At 44.0% G+C, this 21,660-nt stretch overlaps 2 protein-coding genes across 5 annotated transcripts; both read left to right on the forward strand.

The window, feature by feature from the left end:
- Nucleotides 1-695: 695 nt before the first annotated feature.
- On the forward strand, nucleotides 696-10,698 carry LOC133005326 (deoxyribonuclease gamma-like). 3 transcript variants are annotated; one of them, XM_061074978.1, is made up of 10 exons: nucleotides 696-752; nucleotides 909-1,092; nucleotides 2,455-2,543; nucleotides 3,026-3,037; nucleotides 7,556-7,642; nucleotides 8,381-8,481; nucleotides 8,616-8,728; nucleotides 8,882-9,039; nucleotides 9,337-9,433; nucleotides 9,707-10,698. In XM_061074978.1, exons 2-10 carry the CDS (start codon nucleotides 916-918, stop codon nucleotides 9,830-9,832), a joined length of 960 nt encoding a protein of 319 aa, XP_060930961.1. In that variant the 5' UTR covers nucleotides 696-752; nucleotides 909-915; the 3' UTR covers nucleotides 9,833-10,698. The 3 variants fall into 3 exon arrangements, with proteins under 3 accessions (XP_060930961.1, XP_060930963.1, XP_060930964.1); XM_061074980.1 differs by having other exon boundaries at nucleotides 9,710-10,698; XM_061074981.1 differs by lacking the exon at nucleotides 3,026-3,037.
- A 1,025-nt stretch (nucleotides 10,699-11,723) lies between these two features.
- On the forward strand, nucleotides 11,724-20,906 carry LOC133004826 (minor histocompatibility antigen H13-like). Of its 2 annotated transcripts, XM_061074354.1 has the most exons (12): nucleotides 11,724-12,069; nucleotides 13,938-13,973; nucleotides 16,256-16,354; nucleotides 16,436-16,518; nucleotides 16,628-16,716; nucleotides 16,885-16,970; nucleotides 17,253-17,378; nucleotides 17,478-17,535; nucleotides 17,640-17,760; nucleotides 17,846-17,948; nucleotides 18,044-18,129; nucleotides 19,533-20,906. In XM_061074354.1, the coding sequence occupies exons 1-12, from the start codon at nucleotides 11,842-11,844 to the stop codon at nucleotides 19,609-19,611; spliced, it is 1,194 nt and encodes a 397-aa protein (XP_060930337.1). In that variant the 5' UTR covers nucleotides 11,724-11,841; the 3' UTR covers nucleotides 19,612-20,906. The 2 variants fall into 2 exon arrangements, with proteins under 2 accessions (XP_060930337.1, XP_060930338.1); XM_061074355.1 differs by lacking the exon at nucleotides 13,938-13,973.
- Nucleotides 20,907-21,660: the final 754 nt, after the last annotated feature.

The raw sequence follows: 21,660 nt of genomic DNA on the forward strand, positions 1-21,660 counted from the left end.
AAGCATGTTGACTCTTTACAATATTTGCATAATGACGAAGAACAGAGAGAGGATCCGGTGTTCCAGACATGAAGACTTAACATTAATCCTCAGTGTCTGTATCTGATACATGATGTGTTGACGTGTTGATATTAAAAGCTTCTGTTTAGAGCAGATTGTGAAATGATTTGCTCCAAACCTGTTGATCTGACCTGAGATCAGGTTCGTGTGAACACCTCATGAAGCAGAGATTAATCTTTAACCTCAGTTTAATGTTTTGAAGTGGCTCAGTGATTCAGGAGCATGTGATTCATCAGACCAGTTTCAGCAGAGGATGAATCCACAGTCGGTGTTTCTGCTTCTCAGTCACGTTCGTGTCTCTTTGGAATTTGAACAGTTTCCAGAGGACGGACATGAATGTGGGACAGAATGTCGCAGTAAATAGTTCCTGTGGAGCTGATCTCTGAGCAGGTCTGAACACGCCCCCCCCCCTGTCGTCAGACCTGTCCGACCGCTCCTCCTGCAGAGCTCCAGCTCCACGATGACAAGACGTTGATATTTAGAATGAGGCCGCTGTGAGACCTCCTGCCTGTAGGGGGCGGTACACTCCCCTCCTCTGGCTGCAGTGGTGTTTCTCCTGAGTTTGGAAAAACAGATTTAATCTTTCCATGAACTTTTCCGTTGATCTGACTCAGTGTTTTTCATGTGTTCGTTTTCAGCCCTTGACTCCAGACCTGTGACCTCTGACCTCCCCCCGCCCCCATCGACGTAAAGTGAGACTCCGCCCACACTGTTAAACTCATCACTGTTGCTATGGTTACTCCTAGCGTCCACACATGTCTGGAGTTTTATTTCACTCATCTTTGGTTCTGAAATCAGAATCTCAACACTGTTATTGTTTTGATGTAATTCTTTCGTTGCCTCCACAGTTCAGCCATGAGGTGGCGCTCTTCTTGTGGTTCTCCCTCCCCCCTCCTCCTCCTCCTCCTCTCTTTCCTCACCCTGTTGGTCGGGAGAGAAACGGTGTCGGGATTCAGGATCTGCTCGTACAACGTCGAGAAGCTGAACATGGAGAAAGCTTCAAACTACAAACTGGTCAACACTCTGGCCAGGGTACGACACACACACACACACACACACACACACGCACACGCACGCACGCACGCGCACGCGCACGCACACACACACACAGGAAGATTCAGCTTGTCTGTTCAGACCCACGGGATTGTCTCCGGCCACCAGGGGGCGATCGATTAATTGATCATTAAGAATTTCGTCGAGGAAATAAATTTTTCATCGCTAAATTCGGTAATTACACATTTGACCACGGGGGGCAGTGTTTGAAAAAAACGCCACAGACCTACTCAGTTACCTGCGAGTTACCGTGTTACCATTTCCAAAGTAAACACGAAGTTTAGCTTGGGACCATTTAGAATTAAAAAGTGACTTGGTTCACTGCAAACACTGCGAAGCTGTGTTTCAGTACAACTCGGCCACGACTCAAATGATGTTCCACTTGAAGAACGCACATCCGACGCTGGTTAGTGGCGGCGCGTCCTGCTCTCGGTCTCACTCTCAACCTAGCATCAACTCGGTGTTAGCACGGAGGAGCTGCGATGCACAACGAGCAGAGACAATGACTCAACAGGTGGAAAGTGAATGGAATAAGGTTCCCCAGGCTAGCCCAGTTAGCACGGAGCTACCTGTGTATCACGCACAGACTGTATGGTATCACGGCGACGTCAGTCCTCTCAGAGCGAGTTGTCTCAGCGGCTGGACCCACGCTCACCAGGCTGCGTTCACCTCTGACCCCAGAGCATGTTAACATGTCATCTTTCTCAACACAAGTCAGTAGCTGGTGCTGAAGTTGTATGTGAGTTACTAGTTTCTTTTATGAAGCTTTCTCGACTCGGTGCCTTGTTTGATAGTTTTGAGTTACATGTGGCAAAACCTGTCAGACCTAAGTATTATATATTTGTGGTTAAGTTATTGTTTAACATGATTGTTTTTTATATTATTAGTGTTTAGTAGCACCGGCTTCTGGCTGTCGGCTCCGCTGCTTGAGGTTACGGCAGCGCATATTTTATTCATCTTGTAATAAAGATCTGAATGAGGAAACACGCTTTGTTTTTTTTATTTTCACTGCATTTTAATATAGCCTATAAATAGTGAATTTTTGAATATAAAAATATTAATGATTCATCGAAAATTCGTCATTAATTCTCCTGACAATCGATTAAGACCATTTAATCGAATGCCCATCCCTAGTTTGTCAGGTTGACCATCTTTATTTATTTCGATGACGTCGTCCGAGAACAACTATGGTCGACAAAGATTTTGTAATAAAGACGAGAGCGTTTACTGTCCTCGAGAAAGTAGAAGCAGTGACGCCAGTGATCAGAGAAGAGTCGATTATCTTGGATAGTTTCTGCTGACTCGTAACTTCCTGTCTGAAACCGTCCTCTCTGCGTGCAGGTGGTGTTCCGCTGTGACATCTGTCTCCTGCAGGACGTGGTCGATCCCGACGGGAAAGTGGAGAAGAAGCTGCTGTCGACCATCAACAGGTGAAGTGAAAACTCTGCAGAAAGAGTTAAAGACGTTTAGCAACAGGAAACTTCAGGTTGAAAGTCACAACTCATTTTAAATCGTCTCCGTAGTAGTTAGTTACAGATTTCTAATGAGGGAACTTTTATCTATCAATCTGATCCAGTTCTTCAATTTCTCACATGAACACACATATTATTTTATTCGTTTTGGATGCTCCAAGCACCGACACATTAAATAGACTAGCATTCATTTCTGATGACTGACTTGTCCAGTGTGGTACCGTCCGCCTCCACTAGGGGTCACCCAACAGCAGCCACACACCGGCCACACACTGTAGTAGTTGTGTATCCGTTGTGTGGCTTTTGTAAATGTGTTGTTAATGTGATGTGCATGTGTGCGACGTCTTGGCCACTGAAGAACTCCGCTGAGTACGGGTTCTCCTTTCTCCTGTCTCTCTAACATCTGGTGACATCATGTGTCTGCTCTCTGCCTCCAACAGGGAATCTCACAGGTACAGTGGATTTATCCCTTTGTAGAATATTAATCAAAATTAATCATCTCAATCAACTCTAATCAACCCATCACTAATCCTGTCTGTTAACAGGTAACTTTCTGTTAACAGGTAACTTTCTGTTAACAGGTAACTTTCTGTTAACAGGTAACTTTCTGTTAACAAGTCACTTTCTGTTAACAGGTAACTTTCTGTTAACAAGTAACTTTCTGTTAACAAGTAACTTTCTGTTAACAAGTAACTTTCTGTTAGCATGTAACTTTCTGTTAACAAGTAACTTTCTGTTAACAAGTAACTTTCTGTTAACAAGTAACATTCTGTTAACAGGTAACTTTCTGTTAACAAGTAACTTTCTGTTAGCATGTAACTTTCTGTTAACAAGTAACTTTCTGTTAACAGGTAACTTTCTGTTAACAGGTAACTTTCTGTTAACAAGTAACTTTCTGTTAACAAGTAACTTTCTGTTAACAGGTAACTTTCTGTTAACAAGTAACTTTCTGTTAACAAGTAACTTTCTGTTAACAGGTAACTTTCTGTAAACAGGTAACTTTCTGTTAACAGGTAACTTTCTGTTAACAGGTAACTTTCTGTTAACAGGTAACTTTCTGTTAACGGGTAACTTTCTGTTAACAAGTAACTTTCTGTTAACAGGTAACTTTCTGTTAACAAGTAACTTTCTGTTAACAAGTAACATTCTGTTAACGGTTAGCTTTCTGTTAACGGGTAACTTTCTGTTAGCGGGTAACTTTCTGTTAACATGTAACTTTCTGTTAACAAGTAACTTTCTGTTAACAGGTAACTTTCTGTTAACGGGTAACTTTCTGTTAACAAGTAACTTTCTGTTAACAGGTAACTTTCTGTTAACAAGTAACTTTCTGTTAACAAGTAACATTCTGTTAACGGGTAGCGTTCTGTTAACGGGTAACTTTCTGTTAGCGGGTAACTTTCTGTTAACATGTAACTTTCTGTTAACAAGTAACTTTCTGTTAACAAGTAACTTTCTGTTAGCATGTAACTTTCTGTTAACAAGTAACTTTCTGTTAACAAGTAGCATTCTGTTAACGGGTAGCTTTCTGTTAACAAGTAACTTTCTGTTAACAAGTAACATTCTGTTAACAAGTAACTTTCTGTTAGCATGTAACTTTCTGTTAACAAGTAACTTTCTGTTAACAGGTAACTTTCTGTTAACAGGTAACTTTCTGTTAACAAGTAACTTTCTGTTAACAAGTAACTTTCTGTTAACAGGTAACTTTCTGTTAACAGGTAACTTTCTGTTAACAGGTAACTTTCTGTTAACAGGTAACTTTCTGTTAACAAGTAACATTCTGTTAACAAGTAACTTTCTGTTAACAGGTAACTTTCTGTTAACAAGTAGCTTTCTGTTAGCATGTAACTTTCTGTTAACAAGTAACTTTCTGTTAACAAGTAACATTCTGTTAACAGGTAACTTTCTGTTAACAAGTTACTTTCTGTTAGCATGTAACTTTCTGTTAACAAGTAACTTTCTGTTAACAAGTAACATTCTGTTAACGGGTAGCTTTCTGTTAACAAGTAACTTTCTGTTAACAAGTAACTTTCTGTTAACAAGTAACATTCTGTTAACAGGTAACTTTCTGTTAACAGGTAACTTTCTGTTAACAAGTAACTTTCTGTTAGCATGTAACTTTCTGTTAACAAGTAACTTTCTGTTAACAAGTAACATTCTGTTAACGGGTAGCTTTCTGTTAACAAGTAACTTTCTGTTAACAAGTAACTTTCTGTTAACGGGTAACTTTCTGTTAACAGGTAACTTTCTGTTAACAGGTAACTTTCTGTTAACAAGTAACTTTCTGTTAACAGGTAACTTTCTGTTAACAAGTAACTTTCTGTTAACAGGTAACTTTCTGTTAACAGGTAACATTCTGTTAACAGGTAACTTTCTGTTAACAGGTATCTTTCTGTTAACAAGTAACTTTCTGTTAACAGGTAACTTTCTGTTAACAAGTAACTTTCTGTTAACAAGTAACTTTCTGTTAACAAGTAACATTCTGTTAACGGGTAGCTTTCTGTTAACAAGTAACTTTCTGTTAACAAGTAACTTTCTGTTAACAAGTAACATTCTGTTAACAGGTAACTTTCTGTTAACAGGTAACTTTCTGTTAACAAGTAACTTTCTGTTAGCATGTAACTTTCTGTTAACAAGTAACTTTCTGTTAACAAGTAACATTCTGTTAACGGGTAGCTTTCTGTTAACAAGTAACTTTCTGTTAACAAGTAACTTTCTGTTAACGGGTAACTTTCTGTTAACAGGTAACTTTCTGTTAACAGGTAACTTTCTGTTAACAAGTAACTTTCTGTTAACAGGTAACTTTCTGTTAACAAGTAACTTTCTGTTAACAGGTAACTTTCTGTTAACAGGTAACATTCTGTTAACAGGTAACTTTCTGTTAACAGGTATCTTTCTGTTAACAAGTAACTTTCTGTTAACAGGTAACTTTCTGTTAACAAGTAACTTTCTGTTAACAGGTAACTTTCTGTTAACAAGTAACTTTCTGTTAACGGGTAACTTTCTGTTAACGGGTAACTTTCTGTTAACAAGTAACTTTCTGTTAACGGGTAACTTTCTGTTAACGGGTAACTTTCTGTTAACGGGTAACTTTCTGTTAACGGGTAACTCTCTGTAAACAGGAAGTGTGTCAGTGTGTCAGACTCGGTATCGACAGGTTCATCAGTCGAATGTTTGTTAAATGTCAAACAGACAGAAACGTGACAGCAGCTCTGATCCCAGAGACTCTAAAGAGGAATGGTCCATGAAGCTGGTGCTAGTGCGCCATCTAGTGGCAGGAAACATCAAACTTGAACTAATCCTGAAGTTAAAGGATGTTGGACTGTTTATTTAACAGTTGTAGAAATAGAAAAAGGAGGCTATGTGTTTTTAGCAGGAGTTATTGTCTGAGCTTTTTGTTGATGATGTTGTTGACCAGTGGAGTAATGAGCTTTGACGCTGCCAGGGGGCGCCACACTGATACCGGGAAGTCTTAAGGGAATCAATGTCAAATCAGTGTGGAGAGCACAGACTGTTGACTTTTTTTTTATTGAAAACCTTGTTATGTTAATTATTATTCGCAACTTGTAATAACAGTAACAGTATAAAATACTTTTGAAGATTAACACTTCTAGTCAAACAGTGATAAAGTCATAAATCAGGTATAGAAATCAATGCTGTTACCATGGAATCGTAGACCTCTGAACTGGAAAGGAAATCTGAGGTGGCTTCTCTTTACCTGTCACTCTGAATCTGTTGTGAATGAGACTGCCCCCCCCCCATTACTGCCATAGATTCAATTGCAGCATGTACACACAGAACAGTATTGGACCAAGCACCACGCCCTGAGGGACGCCTCGTTAACACAGGACAGATTGAATTATTGTAAACACCAGTGAAGAGTTTGATTTAAACCTGAACGATGGACTTGAGTCTGATTCGGGTCAAACTTTGCTCATTTTAGAGACGGTGTTATATCGAATATTAAACGCTGTAGATATTTATAACAACTGACGCTGGTGTAGTTTTACTGGAGTATATTTCTGAATGCAGGTAATATTCCAGTGAATTAAAAACAAAACCAATGACCAAACTTATCCACTATTGTTAATAATGGATAATATTGATTTGCCACAGGAACCTGAGTCATAGTGACACTGACGCCATTCTGTGACTTTATCTCTTTAAAAACCATTTTAACCCTGATTCATTGATTCATTGATTCGTTGATTCATTGACTCATTGATTCTTTGATTCGCTCGCCAGCTTTGTCTCTAACGTCTCATCTCAAATTGTTGGTGAATAATTCATTTACATTCTGTGGTGGTTGGTGTCTGATCTGGTTTCCTGAGTGAAAACATGGGATTTCCAGCCTAACTGCACGTCTGTGATCATTGTCATCATCATAACCATCTGTTTGTGTTGTGATTCGTGCTTGATGTGCATGTGTGGGTCTTTGTCGTAAAAGCCGATCCTGCTCGGGGGGGGGCTGAGTTGGGAGCAAACTGAGGACAGACACAGAAGTGGGAGACGCAAACGTTCAAATCTTAAATCCTACATGAGTTAAAGTACTTATCAGTGAAATGTACACAGGATAACTAGTATTAAAATGTTCCCTGTGGTATTTATACTTCATCAGTACAGACACATTTCTATAGATTCTATTGTTGGTGTCCAGTCATTCACACATAACTCGGATGTAAAGAAAAGTTCAAATTCACTTCTATTCTTTATTTTCTTTCCTTAGTTTATGTTGTGACAATAAATCCTCAAATTTAAAACGTATAAAACCTTGATTGAGGAGATTTCTCGTGATGTGAAGATTTGAGCCGAGGACTCGTTTCAGTCCCGAGAACCAGAATCATGTCTGAAGCCGATCTGAAGATTTGATCAAACAGACGTGAACTCTCTCTCTTCTCTGCACTCTGAGCAGTGTGACGAGTTGCTGCTGTATTACTTGTGACAGTGTGTCTTTGTGTTTGTGTTGTGTTGAGGTTTGGCAACTACGTCTACAAGTCAGTGTCCAGCAAAGGTCTTGGACGGTCTGCAGGCGACAAGAGGAACTTCGTCTTCCTCTACAGGTGAGACACAGAACTGCATCTCCACTTGAATCCTCCTGGATGAAGGAGGTGCTGAGGAAACAGTTCAGAGACGATGGGAACCTGAGGAACATTCACACATGTACAGGGAACAGGAGATGCTGATTGAGGATTGTTCATCTGTTCATCTAGACTATTTCCATTCATTTATCCATCAATTGTAAAATATGTTTACAGACGATTCCAATTGTTTGACTAACTATTTATATCTCTGGCATTGCATTAGTGTTTTTTTACAAACTTTTTTCTCATCTTATTCTACAGAACAATGCCACGTGCACTCTCTCATGTGTGGAGACATTTCACCCCATCCAATGTAGAAGGAAAGGCTGTGTACATTTGCAAATACTGTGCAAAGACCTATGTTAAGAATGACACAACGATGCAGAAGCATATAGTCAAGTGCCCAAAGTTTCCTCAGGGCTCAAATCAGACTATGACACAACAAAATGTTTATATTTATGTCTGTATATGACAAGGTAAATACAGTTAGTATAAATTACCCACAACATTTCCAGTTATTCCCGTTAATTCCCGTATATTCCCGTTAATTCCCGGTAATTCCCATGGAAAGTTTCCAACTTTTGATTGTTTCCAACAATTTTGCGACCCTAGTCACGTCAGAGGAGAAAACAAGTGTTACTGCCCGGAGGTTTCTTCTTCCTCTGCTGCTGGTGAATCCACCATGTTGTTATTGAGCTTGTCCTCGTGTGTTTCCAGGACGGAGACGGTGACCGTGGTGGACAAGCATCAGTACGAGACCAAACCTCCGACCTTCGCCAGAGAACCGCTCGCTGTTCAGTTCCAGAGCCGGACGACACGTCAGTGAACACAACTCGTTCTTGATTCGTCTTATTGTCACAACGTGTAAAATACAGCGACTGACTTCTACCTTCATTCTTCCTCCTGTTCTTCTTTTCCCGCCTCGCCTCCGTCCGTCCTCTCTGTCCCGCAGTGATCAAGGATTTCATTCTGGTTCCCGTCCACACGGACCCGCCGCACGCCGTCCAGGAGATCGACCGCCTGTACGACGTCTTTCAGAAAGTCAGTGAGAAGTGGAAGAACAAGGTGAGGAAGCAGGAGGACGGATTCAAATCACGTGTTCACCTGAGAGGACGTCAGGCAGCGTCCGTCCTGGAACCTGAGACAACGTCTGAAAACTGAAACCAGTGTTTGACTTTGTGTTCTTGTGTGTGTGTGTGTGTTTGTGTGTTTGTGTAGAATGTGATGTTCCTGGGAGATTTTCAGGCCGCCTGCGCCCACATGACCCGAATCAACAAGAAGAAGATCAGACTTTTCACCAACTCAAACTTCACGTGGCTGATCGGAGACAAAGTGGACACGACCGTCTCAGAAGACACCAACTGTGCATATGACAGGTGTGTGTTCCTGTACTTATATCTTTGTGGGGACCATTTTAAGCATAGAACCTACAAAGTGGGGTCCTTCTGACCGGTCCTCACTTCATCAGTGAGATGTTCGAGGGTTAAGACTTTGTTTTAAGGGTTAGAATTAGGTTTAGGTTTGAGTTAGGCCTTCAGTTGTGATGGTTAAAGTTAGGGTAAGGGAATAGGGAAGGCATGATGCCAATGTGTGTCCTCACAAAGTACACACAAACATGTGTGTCCTCACAAAGTACACACACATTCTGAGCAGTTTTCCTCTGTTTGTCTCAGGATCGTAGTTCATGGGAAATCTTTCCTGAAGGCCGTCGTTCCGATGTCGGCGAAGGTCTTCGACTTCAAAAAGGAGATGTACCTCACCAAGTCTAAGGTATGTTAACAATTCTAGACCCTTGACCTGTTCACCATTTGTATTTGACTCTTATTGTGAAGGCCCAGGTTTGTATGTGCTGCTGCTTCTGGTTTCATCAGAGCACAAGATGGACGACCGACGCCAGATTGCAGCGTTTGTATCTGAGATATTTGACTTCATGTTTGTGCACAGTGAAGACTCGTTGTCCATATTAATTAACAGTCACTGATTGTCTATATCCACAGGTTCTGATCGTCTCTTTATACGATAACCACTTGTTCTCTTTTCCAGCAGGTGAGGGATCTGAGCGACCACTACCCTGTGGAGGTGGAACTAAGAGCGAAGAGCTCCGCCCTGCTCCTTAAGGCCACGCCCTTCCTGATCCTCCTGATGGCCTTCGTCCAATTCTTCCTGTGATCGTACAGTTTTCACGTTATTCAGACAAATTTAGAAAGAAAGAAACATTTATTTAAGTCACGTGACCAAAGTAAATCTGATGCTGGAAAAAACTGGAAAAAAAAGTTTTCATCACATTGAGGTTAAAGATGTTTTTAGGATGTTTGGATTTAAATTGCAATCCCACTTTATTTAGCAGATGGGTCCAGAGGTCAGAGCATCATCTCATGGTCCCTGAGTTTATTACAATATAATGAACTCAGAGTTTAACACATCGTCTCCTTGTCACTTCAGTCTTCATGTATTTTTAACCAGTCAGAAAGAATTATTTTCAGTGATTCAGAGAAAACTGAGTCGAGCAGTATTTTGTTCTGGCTGCTGTGAGCTCTCGTCACAGCACCACCTACTGGTGGAGGCTGCTCATCACAGTTTGACAGCTAGCCATCCCCTCCTGACTGTACGTGTGTACAGTTCATGACTCATCGTTTAAATAAGTGTATTTGGATTTGTGTAACAGGCGAATCTGTCTGTTTTGATTTTTTAAAGATCTAATGTGATAATTTCTCATCGTCTTTTCGTCTCTGCAGGGAAACTGATGTAAATATCTTTGGAAAATGAGATTTATGGTTTTTAATGTTTGGTAACGTTTTGTATGTTGAAGTTCTTGTTATTGTTGTCTTTTACAAAATAAAATGTTTGTCATAGGAAGTTAACTATATATATATGCACACACACACACACCTGAGACTGGCTCCTGATTGGTCGATGTATCTATGACCACTGCTGCACAGACTCCATGACGTCACTGGTGCATGATGGTGTCGGCCATCTTCATTTACAGTCTATAGTTTCACCACGAGGCGCCGACATGGAACTTACTTCTTTGGGTTTTGTATTTTCATTTCTACCACTTTATACTTTTACTCACTACAATCAAATTGCTGTGGTTAATATTAAATTAGATGTATTAATAATCTTTGTAAATAGTTACTTTACAGATTCAAATGAATAAAATACACTTAATTCTGAAGTGTTCCACTTTGCATAATATATACCTTTACTTCAAGTAGGTTTTTATAATTATACTGTTTCCTGGTCGGGTGCTTTACTGCACCCTACCGGGTGAGGGCGCTGCTGCGGCTCAACAGGTGGAGACTCACCTGAAGCGAGGAAGAGGAACGACTTCCGAACAGCAAAGATCGTCTAATAGTGAGATGGATGACTCACTACGTGCCTAACACCGACTTTCAGTGATGCTTCTGGTTTAACTTCAACCAGCTGAGGTTCAGACACAAGTGACACGTAGAAGTGAAACCTGTCGGTTCCCAGTAGAAAAACAATATGTGAACAAAACTGTTATTTATGCTGGAGGTTTAAATATGAGCTGAAACGATCGATAAGATGATCCAACCGAAATTAAACTAGTTTAACGAACCTTTGTTTTTAACTGTTAGAGGTTCTCACATGTGAGAGTTTGTGAAACAATCAAACTAAACAATCAGTGAGTTTTACAGTTTTTTAACATAAAGATCAATGAATAATGAAAATGAATTATCTACAGTGAACTGGAATATGTTCATTATGTAATGATATATGATTATATTAATTTATCTGTTTTTTGTTCAGGTTGTGAATCTTAAAAACAAAGTTTCATGCTTCGTGATGAAGTAAACACAAAGTATAATTTACATTCAAATGATATCAATAAGCAAACTGTAGACAGACAGACAGGTAGATGCATTATTGGTCCAGTATCACTAATAACAGTCAAACACAGAGCATAAGAATAATACATGTATTGACGTTTTCTGATTCTCTTGTGTGAAACAAACCCTCGGTGTTGTTCCTGGTCCTGTGAATCTGCAGCGGAGTGAGCCGTCCTGCGTGCCGCCTCCTCTGTGCGTAAGGAAACGTGGCCCTACCGGAGCGAGCAGCCGCAGCAGCAGCAGCCGCCTCAGAGTGAGCAGGAGCCCGCAGACCTCAGCCGCATCTCCGCCTCCAGCTCAGCTCCATCCCGCCTCTCCTCCACCATGTCCGAGGCTCAGACCGCCCCGGCCTCGGCCCCGGAGGCCGCCGCCGCCGCGGTGCTGGAGGCCCTGAACGCCTCCGACCCCACCGGCTCCGAGGCGCTGAACGCGACCGTGAAGTTCGTGGCCAGCCCGGAGGGCACGGCGCTGGCGTACGGGAGCCTGGTGCTCATGGCGCTGCTGCCCATCTTCTTCGGAGCCCTGCGCTCCGTCAGCTGCTCCAAGTCCAAGGTAAGCCCCGGCTCCTTGCACCGGTTCCCCGGGTAGAGACCACCGGGCTCCCGGAGCCCCGGTGCCCCGGAGCCCGGTGCCCCGCGCCGGGGAGCTAGCTCGGCTAGCAGCTAGCTAACGGTTCGTTCAGCGACATGTTAAATTAACGACTCTCAAGTGGAACACGGATTTAAACAGAATTCTATCTTATTAAACATCTCAAATCTCATCGTTCCTGAGGAGCTCATCCTCAGGACCGAACCGGAAACCACAGGTTCTCATTTCACGGTGATGCTAACATGCTAGCATGCTAACGAGCTCCGGACAGTCTCCATCTGTGTGATGCGTTCACGGGTCCTGTTGTTCTCCGGTGTTTTCACTGTCGCGAGCACAGCTGCTCCAGATGTTTGCTGTCTGAGACTCTCCTGTCAGGCCGCACACAACAATCACACAACAAACACACAACACACACTAACAGCTGGTATCAAAGTTAATAATAATAATAATATTAAGTGTTAGTCAAGTTTATTGACGTTGACAGGATGATTGACAGCAGCTGGACACGCTCGCGTCAGGTGCGTGTACCTGAGAGACACGTGTACAACGTCCAGGTTGTTTGCACGGAGTGGTTTTTAAGGGGGGGGGGGGGGGGTGCAGACATGCGCAGTTGTTCTCTTTTACAGTTAAAATCAAACCCTCCCACATCCTGCAGCTGCTGCTCAGTGACTCGGGGACAAACTGTTCACATGAAACTCAGAAGACGCAGAAAGAAGCAAATCACGATCTGACCTCAGGTGGACGTGAGACGACATGTGGACGACATGTTCGTAGATAATAATCTGTATATAAAGATGATATATAACGATGATCAGTGACTCTATGAAGACGAGTGAGTCTCAGCTGTCAATCTTCACGTCTCAGCCCGTTTTTGCATCATCAAATAATCATTAAAACCGAAATGATCAGAAACGCTTCAACAAACATACTTAATACATACGTAATAAAATCTGCCTGAAGTGACAGACGCCATCTTGAGAACCGTTCTCCGAATTCGACTTTTTTAGTTTGGTTCCCTCCAGGCGCCACCAGGGGGTGATAGAGACACTTCGGCTTCACTCTTCTGTCTCTTAATGTCACGTTAGATCGGATGTCGGGTTAGAAAGGATCGGGTTAAAGTCGCGTCCGGGTACGAGACGCGTTCCAGGTTAAAACACGTAGATCAGATGTTAGCTGTGATGTCGCGGGTTTGAATCTCGCTCGTCCGCTGCACCACTTCCTGCTTCTCTCTGTCTCCTCATCTAACTTATTAATAATATTAACTCAACGTTTGTCTCGACGCTAAGTCCCGATGTTTCAGCCACGATCATTTGGTTTGTTGTGTTTGTTTTGCTCCTGCTTCCGATCGTCCTCTTTCACACAGATCTGATTCTCCCTCTCTCTCTCTCTCCCTGTCGGTCCCTCCATCCTGTCTGTCCCTCCTTCCTGTCTGTCCCTCCTTCCTGTCTGTCCCTCCTTCCTGTCTGTCCCTCCTTCCTGTCTGTCCTTCCTTCCTTCCTGTCTGTCCCTCCTTCCTTCCTGTCTGTCCCTCCTTCCTTCCTGTCTGTCCCTCCTTCCTGTCTGTCCCTCCTTCCTTCCTGTCCCTCCTTCCTTCCTATCTGTCCTTCCTTCCTGTCTGTCCTTCCTTCCTGTCTGTCCCTCCTTCCTGTCTGTCCCTCCTTCCTGTCTGTCCCTCCTTCCTGTCTGTCCTTCCTTCCTGTCTGTCCTTCCTTCCTGTCCGTCCCTCCTTCCTGTCTGTCCCTCCTTCCTTCCTGTCTGTCCCTCCTTCCTGTCTGTCCCTCCTTCCTTCCTGTCTGTCCCTCCTTCCTGTCTGTCTCTCACTGTGTTCGTAGGAGCTCGGAGACAATGATACAGATTCTGGGTTCAGAGTGAGTATGAGATCCTGCGAGAGCAGCAAGTACACACCTGCTACACACAGTGTGTTCACAGCACTAACACAACCTAACACAGGGCCGTTGTCATGGGGATTGTGTACTAACTAACCTGCTTTGCTGGAGGACACGTGGTCAGGTCACATGGAGACACGGTGGAGGTTTAGATGAGTCGGGTTCTAATGTTCATGTTGGAGTCCGGCAGATGAAGATACTGATATTAGGAAGTGAAACGTTTCTGATGCTGATTTATTTAATGTTTAAAATCATCAGCAGATATAACGACTAATGAGCTTAATCACAATAAGACATTAATTAGATTCTGAAGTGAACATGAGTTGGTGTTGGAATGTTCCTGTTGACACCTGGTGTGGTTGTTGTGATCTCACACAGACTCACACTAAGTTCAGGTGTGAACGCCTCAGATCCGATCGGGATCCGATCACACCTGGTCTCCTCATCTTGTCTCCTTATCTCCTGGTCTCCTCGTCTTGTCTCCTCATCTCATCTCCTGGTCTCCACTGATCTGTCCTCGGCCACTTGTCCACCTGGATGAGCTGTTTGTTGAAGTGTCTTTGATTCAGTTTTACATGTCAACTCACTTTGAGTCACAGTCACTCACCACAGGGATCGTCTCCTCATCTCCTCATCTCTTCCTCTCTTGTCTCCTCACCTCCTCATCTCTTCTCCTCGTCTCCTCGTCTCCTTCTCTCTTCCTCTCCTTGTCTCCTCATTTCTTCCTCTCTTGTCTCCTCACCTCCTCATCTCCTCGTCTCCTCCTCTTTTCCTCTCCTTGTCTCCTCATCTCTTCCTCTCTTGTTTCCTCACCTCCTCATCTCATCTCCTCGTCTCCTCCTCTCTTCCTCTCCTTGTCTCCTCATCTCCTCTCTTCCTCTCCTTGTCTCCTCATCTCCTCTCTTCCTCTCCTTGTCTCCTCATCTCCCTTCTTCCTCTCCTTGTCTCCTCATCTCCTCTCTTCCTCTCCTTGTCTTCTCATCTCCTCTCTTCCTCTCCTCATCTCCTCGTCTCCTCCTCTCTTCCTCTCCTTGTCTCCTCATCTCCTCTCTTCCTCTCCTTGTCTCCTCCTCTCCTCTCCTCATCTCCTCGTCTCCTCATCTCCTCATCTCCTCTCCTCGTCTCCTCATCTAATCTCCTCTCCTCCCTCTCTCTCCTCTCCTTTCTCTCCTCTCCTTGTCTCCTCATTTCCTCCTCTTCTCCTCTCCTCGTCTCCCTTCATGTCGTCTCATCCCTCTCTCTCCTCTCCTCATCTCCTTCTCTCCTCGTCTCCTCATCTCCTCTCCTCCTCGTCTCCTCTCTTCTCTCTCTCTCTCCTCTCTCGTCTCCTCCTCTCCCTCCCTCTGTCCTGTCCCAGTTTCTGTCCCCGGGGGGGGGGGACGGAGGAGGATTTAGATGGAAGTGTCTCTGAGGGACGTCTGTCATTGTGCTTCAGTAGCTTTATATCTGTATGTAACATGTTGTGTAGTTGGTGTTTGTGCAGCAGCAGGTTGTCGTTTCCGACTCGTTCACTACAACAGGAACATGTGGGGAACATTCAGGCGAGGGGCGGAGCCTGTAGAGCAAGGGGCGGAGCCTGGGTAGTGACGTGTTGGAAACGTCATCAACACGAGCACTTTTCACGAGGAGGACAATGACTCAGCGTTTTGTGTTGTCACAGACACACACTCCAGACACACAAACAGCTTGTTGTGTCTCTGTGAGGACACTTCGGTTTCAGGTCTCGTCTCTTCACTCTGTCCTGAGTTTATTTTAATCTCTGGTTCTCTGTGGCTTCTCCGTAATAAACATCCACCACTTTAAGATTTCCTCCTCACTGGGACCTGTCCTCCCAGTCCCAGTCTGTCCACGTTCTCCCACCATCACGTCTCCACCCCCCCCTCACCCCCCGTCTCCTCAGGGCAGAGACACGTGGATTAGATGTATTGCGTTCTGTCTTGTCCTGTTGGACGGACGTCTTTCCTTCACCAGGTTAACTTCAGGATGAAGATCTGTGAACATAGGACAACACCAGTGATGAGTAGTTGTGTGGATTTGGGAGGATTTTAAAATGTCTGCTGTGGATCAAATGAGAAACAGTAGGGGGCGCTATGAGCCATGTTCTACACATAAATATAGATAAAGAAACACAACTAGTAGTTTTACTTTATTAACCACATATACTCGTTAAGAATAATTTACTAACTAAAACCTTGAAGCTGCTGAAAGTTTGATTTTTTTTTTTTTCAACTGCATTTATCTCCTGTTTCTGTCTTTTCTCCCAGAATGCATCAGAAATGCCAGAAACCATCACCAGTCGTGATGCGGCGCGGTTTCCCATCATCGCCAGCTGCACCTTGTTCGGCCTCTACCTCTTTTTCAAGGTAATTGGGGTTTCCCCAGCCCTCCTGCAGGGGCCTTATGTCTGGCTTGACTCACTCTATTCATCACGTGTCTCCACGCAGGTGTTTTCTCAAGAGTACATCAACATGCTGCTGTCCATCTACTTCTTCGTGCTGGGCGTCCTGGCTCTGTCTCACACCATGAGGTGAAGCAACACACACAGTTACACACGTGTGCGTTGTGAAATATCAGAAGTAGCTTGTGTGGACTTGTTCCCTGAAGATCTGAACGTCCTGTGTGTTTGTGTCCTTCAGTCCACTGATGTCCAGAATCTTTCCAACGTCGATTCCAAACAAACAGTTCCAGCTGCTCTTCACTCAGGGCTCCGGAGACGCCAAAGAGGGTGAGACCCCGCCTCCTCGTGTGTTTACCACAGGAACAACTTCTACCTGAGATAAATATCATATTGGTTCAATTAATTAATACAGAATAACTAAATTCATTAACCAGTTCTTTTAAATATATTTATATTTAAATCAGACTCACGTTTTGTCACTTTATCTTTCTGCAGAAATTGTCAACTATGAGTTTGACACCAAGAACCTTGTGTGTCTGGTGATCAGCAGCGTGGTCGGAGTCTGGTACGTGCTCAAGAAGGTAAGGTCTCAGAGGTCAAAGGTCGAATCACACTGTCCAATCACAGAGGGTAAAACCGTCTCAACTAGAATCAAGATATTAAGGAGTGAACAAATTCTGAAACTGATATTTTATATCTATTTTAATGACAATGAATCGTAAGATGTCGTCTGTTCTGCTTTGTTCTGTCAAATAACAGTTTCAATATCAGTTGATACTAAAAGACTCTAGTCTGTGGTCCATGATGTCATAGCCATATACTGTGACATCACATCCAGTGACCTCTGTTCTGTGACATCACAGCACTGGATCGCCAACAACCTGTTCGGCCTGGCGTTCGCCCTGAACGGCGTGGAGCTGCTGCACCTGAACAACGTGAGCACCGGCTGCATCCTGCTGTGGGGCCTGTTCGTCTACGACGTCTTCTGGGTGAGATGATCGATCTGAGATGATCAAAGACTTGTGTGAGTCACATGGTCCAATGAGCATGAAGCTGGATCTGAGTCTAACGGTCTCTTCTCTCCTCAGGTGTTCGGGACCAACGTCATGGTAACGGTCGCCAAGTCCTTCGAAGCCCCAATCAAACGTGAGTATGAGAGACTGAGCTGTTTCATCTCCTCGTTGACTCCCTGCACGGATCCATTCAGTTTCTCTGATGCTGTCTCCCCCCCTCTCCCTCCCCCCCCCCAGTGGTGTTCCCTCAGGACCTGCTGGAGAAAGGTCTCGGTGCCAGTAACTTCGCCATGTTGGGTCTGGGAGACATCGTGATCCCTGGGATCTTCATCGCTCTGCTGCTGCGCTTCGACGTCAGGTAAACGAGAGGCCCCGCCCCTTCTGTTCAACGTTAACGTCTCTCCTTCGCCGTGTAGTTTAATAAAGTTTTATTCAAACTGCAGCCTGAAGAAGAACAGCAGGACGTATTTCTACACCAGCTTCCTGGCCTACATCTTCGGACTGGGCCTCACCATCTTCGTCATGCACACCTTCAAACACGCACAGGTATGATCTCTGCAGCCAATCAGAATCCACGACCACCCCCCCCCCCCCCCCCATGACCACTGGTCTCACAGGTCTTTGCTCCCGTGTGTCCGCAGCCCGCTCTGCTCTACCTGGTCCCGGCCTGCGTCGGCTTCCCCGTCGTCGTGGCTCTGATCAAAGGAGAGTTCACCGAGATGTTCAGGTGAGTAACCATGGCGACCGTCACGTAACGGTTTGGACTATAATGTTCAGCTAATGTAATTTGTTTGGTTTTATTCATCTGCTCAAGGTTTGTTTTTAAATAATTTGAGGAGATTAAAATGTTTTGTTTCATTTGAATGTTTCTTGATTGATCCAAGGGCCGTAGGAAAGTTTAAAATCTGACAAATCCTTTTTATTTTAATAAGTTTTTCCAATTTCTCTGATACAATCATGTCATTTTGATGATTTTCTTTTTTTTTAAAAGAATTCACTTTTTATTCCTTCCGATAAAAATAACAAAATGAGGCCGAATCGTTCCTGAAACATCAGTCAAGACTTTTCATAAGGTGCAAAAAGATGCGTCATTTTGAAATGATGTAACCGTCACTGACCACACGGTCGTGCTTCCTGTCTGTGGCCGCGAGGGCCGAGCGGAGTTCCCACAGCATCGAACACGTGACACAATGAACGTCTCGAGAAAGAAGCTGATGGAGCTGCTCAGTTTCAGAACACGTGCGCGAATATGGATGAAATGAAGGCAGAGTTGGATTAGAAGGAATCGTCCGCTTACGTATTTAATATTCAGGAAACGCAAAGAAAAGGAGGAGGAGCTAAAGTTTACAGCCACGATTTCAACAGTTCATTATCTGTCGGCGTCTTTTTGTTTGTTTCTTAAACTCGAGCTGGAAAACTTTGCATCAGATGTTTTGGGAGCTCGTCTCATCTCTTCATCCTCTGTGACGTCCTTCTCCTCCATCGCTTCCCCCTCCTCTTCTCCTTATCTTCCCCCCTCCTCTTCTGTTTCTTGCTCTTCACCTCCTTCTCTCTCCTCCTCTCTCCCTTTCTCTCCTTCACGTTTCTCACCCTCTTCATCAGAGGAACTGTCGTAGTTTTTAACTTAAGATAAAACTTGACACATTTTCTTTCTCTCTTGTCTTTCCCTCTCCTCCTCCTTCACCTTTCTGTCTCTTTTTCCATTTCCCTCCTCCCCTGTTCATTCTGCCCCCCCCCCCCTCGTGGTTAGCTATGAGTCGTCGGAGCTCGTTCTCCCCGGTTCTCCCCGACTCACTTCCTACCCGACCGTCAGCGGCTCGCCCGCCAGCCTGGCTAGCTCCATGGAGGCCATCTCTATGGCGACAGGCTCCTCCCCCCGTCATCGCCGGCCACAGCCCGACTCCATGTAGAAGCCCCGCCCACTCCTCTCTTAACCCTCCCCCCCCGTCTCACCTGGGCAGGTAAAGAGCCCGATCAGTAGAAACGTCACGCGTTCATCCCTCCGTCTGAAGTTATAACATCAGTTAGTTTGAGAGAACAAAGTATTTTCTCAGTGGGCGGGGTCACATCTTTCCCGATCGATGAGGTCATCACACTGACACCCCCCCCCCCCCCCTTCTCTTCCTGCAGGTACGAGGAGACGCCACCCGAGGAGGAGGCGGCTGCGGTGGCTAATGGCGACGAGCCAGAGAAGAAGAAGGACCAATAACATCCACCGCTGCCTGCCCCCCCCACCCACCGCCATCCAGCCTGCTGCCGCCACATTTCACTGAAGCCCCACCCCCCGCCTCTCCAGCTTCCTGTTCGTTGCCGGGGGAGATGGAGCTCGTGTCGCCAACGTGTTTTGTCTTTGAAAACCCATCGGCGCGGCCGCTGGTCTCCATGGTAACGGCTGCTGTCGTGCTAATGGGGGCGTGTCTGTATTAAAAGGTTGTTGCGTTACAGCAGTAGAGCCTCGTTGCCATGTTCCCTCATGTTTCCTCTCAGCTGCTCTCACACAGGAAGCCCCGCCCCCCCGCGGCGGCGCCCTGTGTGGCGCAGTCGCCTCAGACGAACCAGGAAGTGAGCGAGCGCTTGTTTTCGTCTTTCACAGCCTGAAGAGAAGAGAGAGAATCACAGGGTGAAGCGAGCGCTTCTTTCCTTCCTTGTTTCCTGCTCGTCACTCTGCCTTCTGCTTTCTCATCTCTGTGTTTTCTGTTTAGTTTTTCTCAGTTTTATTGTTTCCTGTTAAAGGCCAGAGTTTTAAGATGAAGACGAACGGTTCAGTTTTCATTGTGGAACCTTCATGTCTGTGAACAGCTGCTTCACACCAGGAAATAAACCTCTGGATCAGAGCTGAGCTGCTTCAGATTAAACCCGTGTCCATTGGTTGTTTGCTGCAGCAGCTGCAGGTCACATGGTCTGAGAGGCCGTTGGTTCAGATATTTATTTTTATCCAGCTCCATTTAAAATATGATTCTGTTGTGAAGTTTTTATCATCATGTGTCGACTTGATCGTCAGCGTGTTCGTTCTGTTAGAAATCTAAAGACCTGATGACCGTGAGAAACTGAAAAACATCAGCAAGCTGTCGACAGTAAAATCCCTTTTATTCTTTTTAGTTAAAGTTTTTCACCTTGAGCGGATGATAGTTTCATTTAATTTGATAAAACGTTCTGGCAAAGTTTTGATGAGTCTCATGGATCAATGTGTCGGTTTTCATTTCAAACACGGAGAACTGAATGGAAACTAATTAAGGATTAATTTGTGTCAAAAACACAAATCACACAGAGTAATAAACCAGATGTTTCAGACTCAACATCTGTTTTAGTTCTGGTTGTTTAATCAGACGACAGCTGAGTCTCTACCTGGCGTCTGATGAAGGAACCAAACAAACATGAGCCGGGTTTTTCACTCTTAAAGTTCTGGCCTGAGGGGGAGGAGCCTCGTCAGATCTGATGTTTTCATGACTCGAATTTTTGCTCATTTTCTCATGAATAAATTTGAAATATACTTTTTCATCCAAACATTCCGTTCTAAAGCTTCTTCACTGTGACGATCTTCAGTTTTTCTCTCTATATTGTTTAAGCTGAATTCCTTTTTGTTTTGGTTCCTTCATCCGACAAAACCTGTTGCATCGATTTGTCTTCAGATGATTGTCAGTTTCAACCCTGAAGTTGAAGACTGTGGTCTGTAAGTTTGAAAACAGGAACTTATGATTTCACATTCTGATGTTAGATAAAGATGTCACTCAAAACCGGGCGCTCACTCTCAAACAGCCTCTGCTCACTGTGTGGAAACGTGGGACAATTTCATTTGTCATCTCTAGACCTGCCATTCTATTGGTTTAAGGATATATGACCGAGTTGTTGAGTAAAATAATCCAAGAGCAAAAGAGAAATTAGTGATAATTGAATGAAAACAATAGAAAATCTGAAAGTGAAATCAATGAATCCAGTTAAAACACTTATTAGGATATATATGTATTAGAAACCTTGGGGCTTTTTCTGAATTTACAGATTAAAGTCAGAACTTTCATATTAAAGAGCGACTCCAGACATTTACTACAACATTATAAAACTGGGTGAATCCTAAAAGTCACATTCAAACAATGATAAATATTAAAGGAACAGAAATATCCAGTTTTTGTCTCAGTTCAACTCGAGCACCAGAAAGTACATTTCCCAGAATGCATCTCTTTAGACAAAACCAGTGTTTTCACAGAGTGGGAATGACGATGACCAGTAATATGATGTTTGTATAAAAAAAAGTGGCCCATTA

This window comes from Limanda limanda, chromosome 7 (assembly GCF_963576545.1).
Source record: "Limanda limanda chromosome 7, fLimLim1.1, whole genome shotgun sequence".
Taxonomy (NCBI): Eukaryota; Metazoa; Chordata; class Actinopteri; order Pleuronectiformes; family Pleuronectidae; genus Limanda; species Limanda limanda.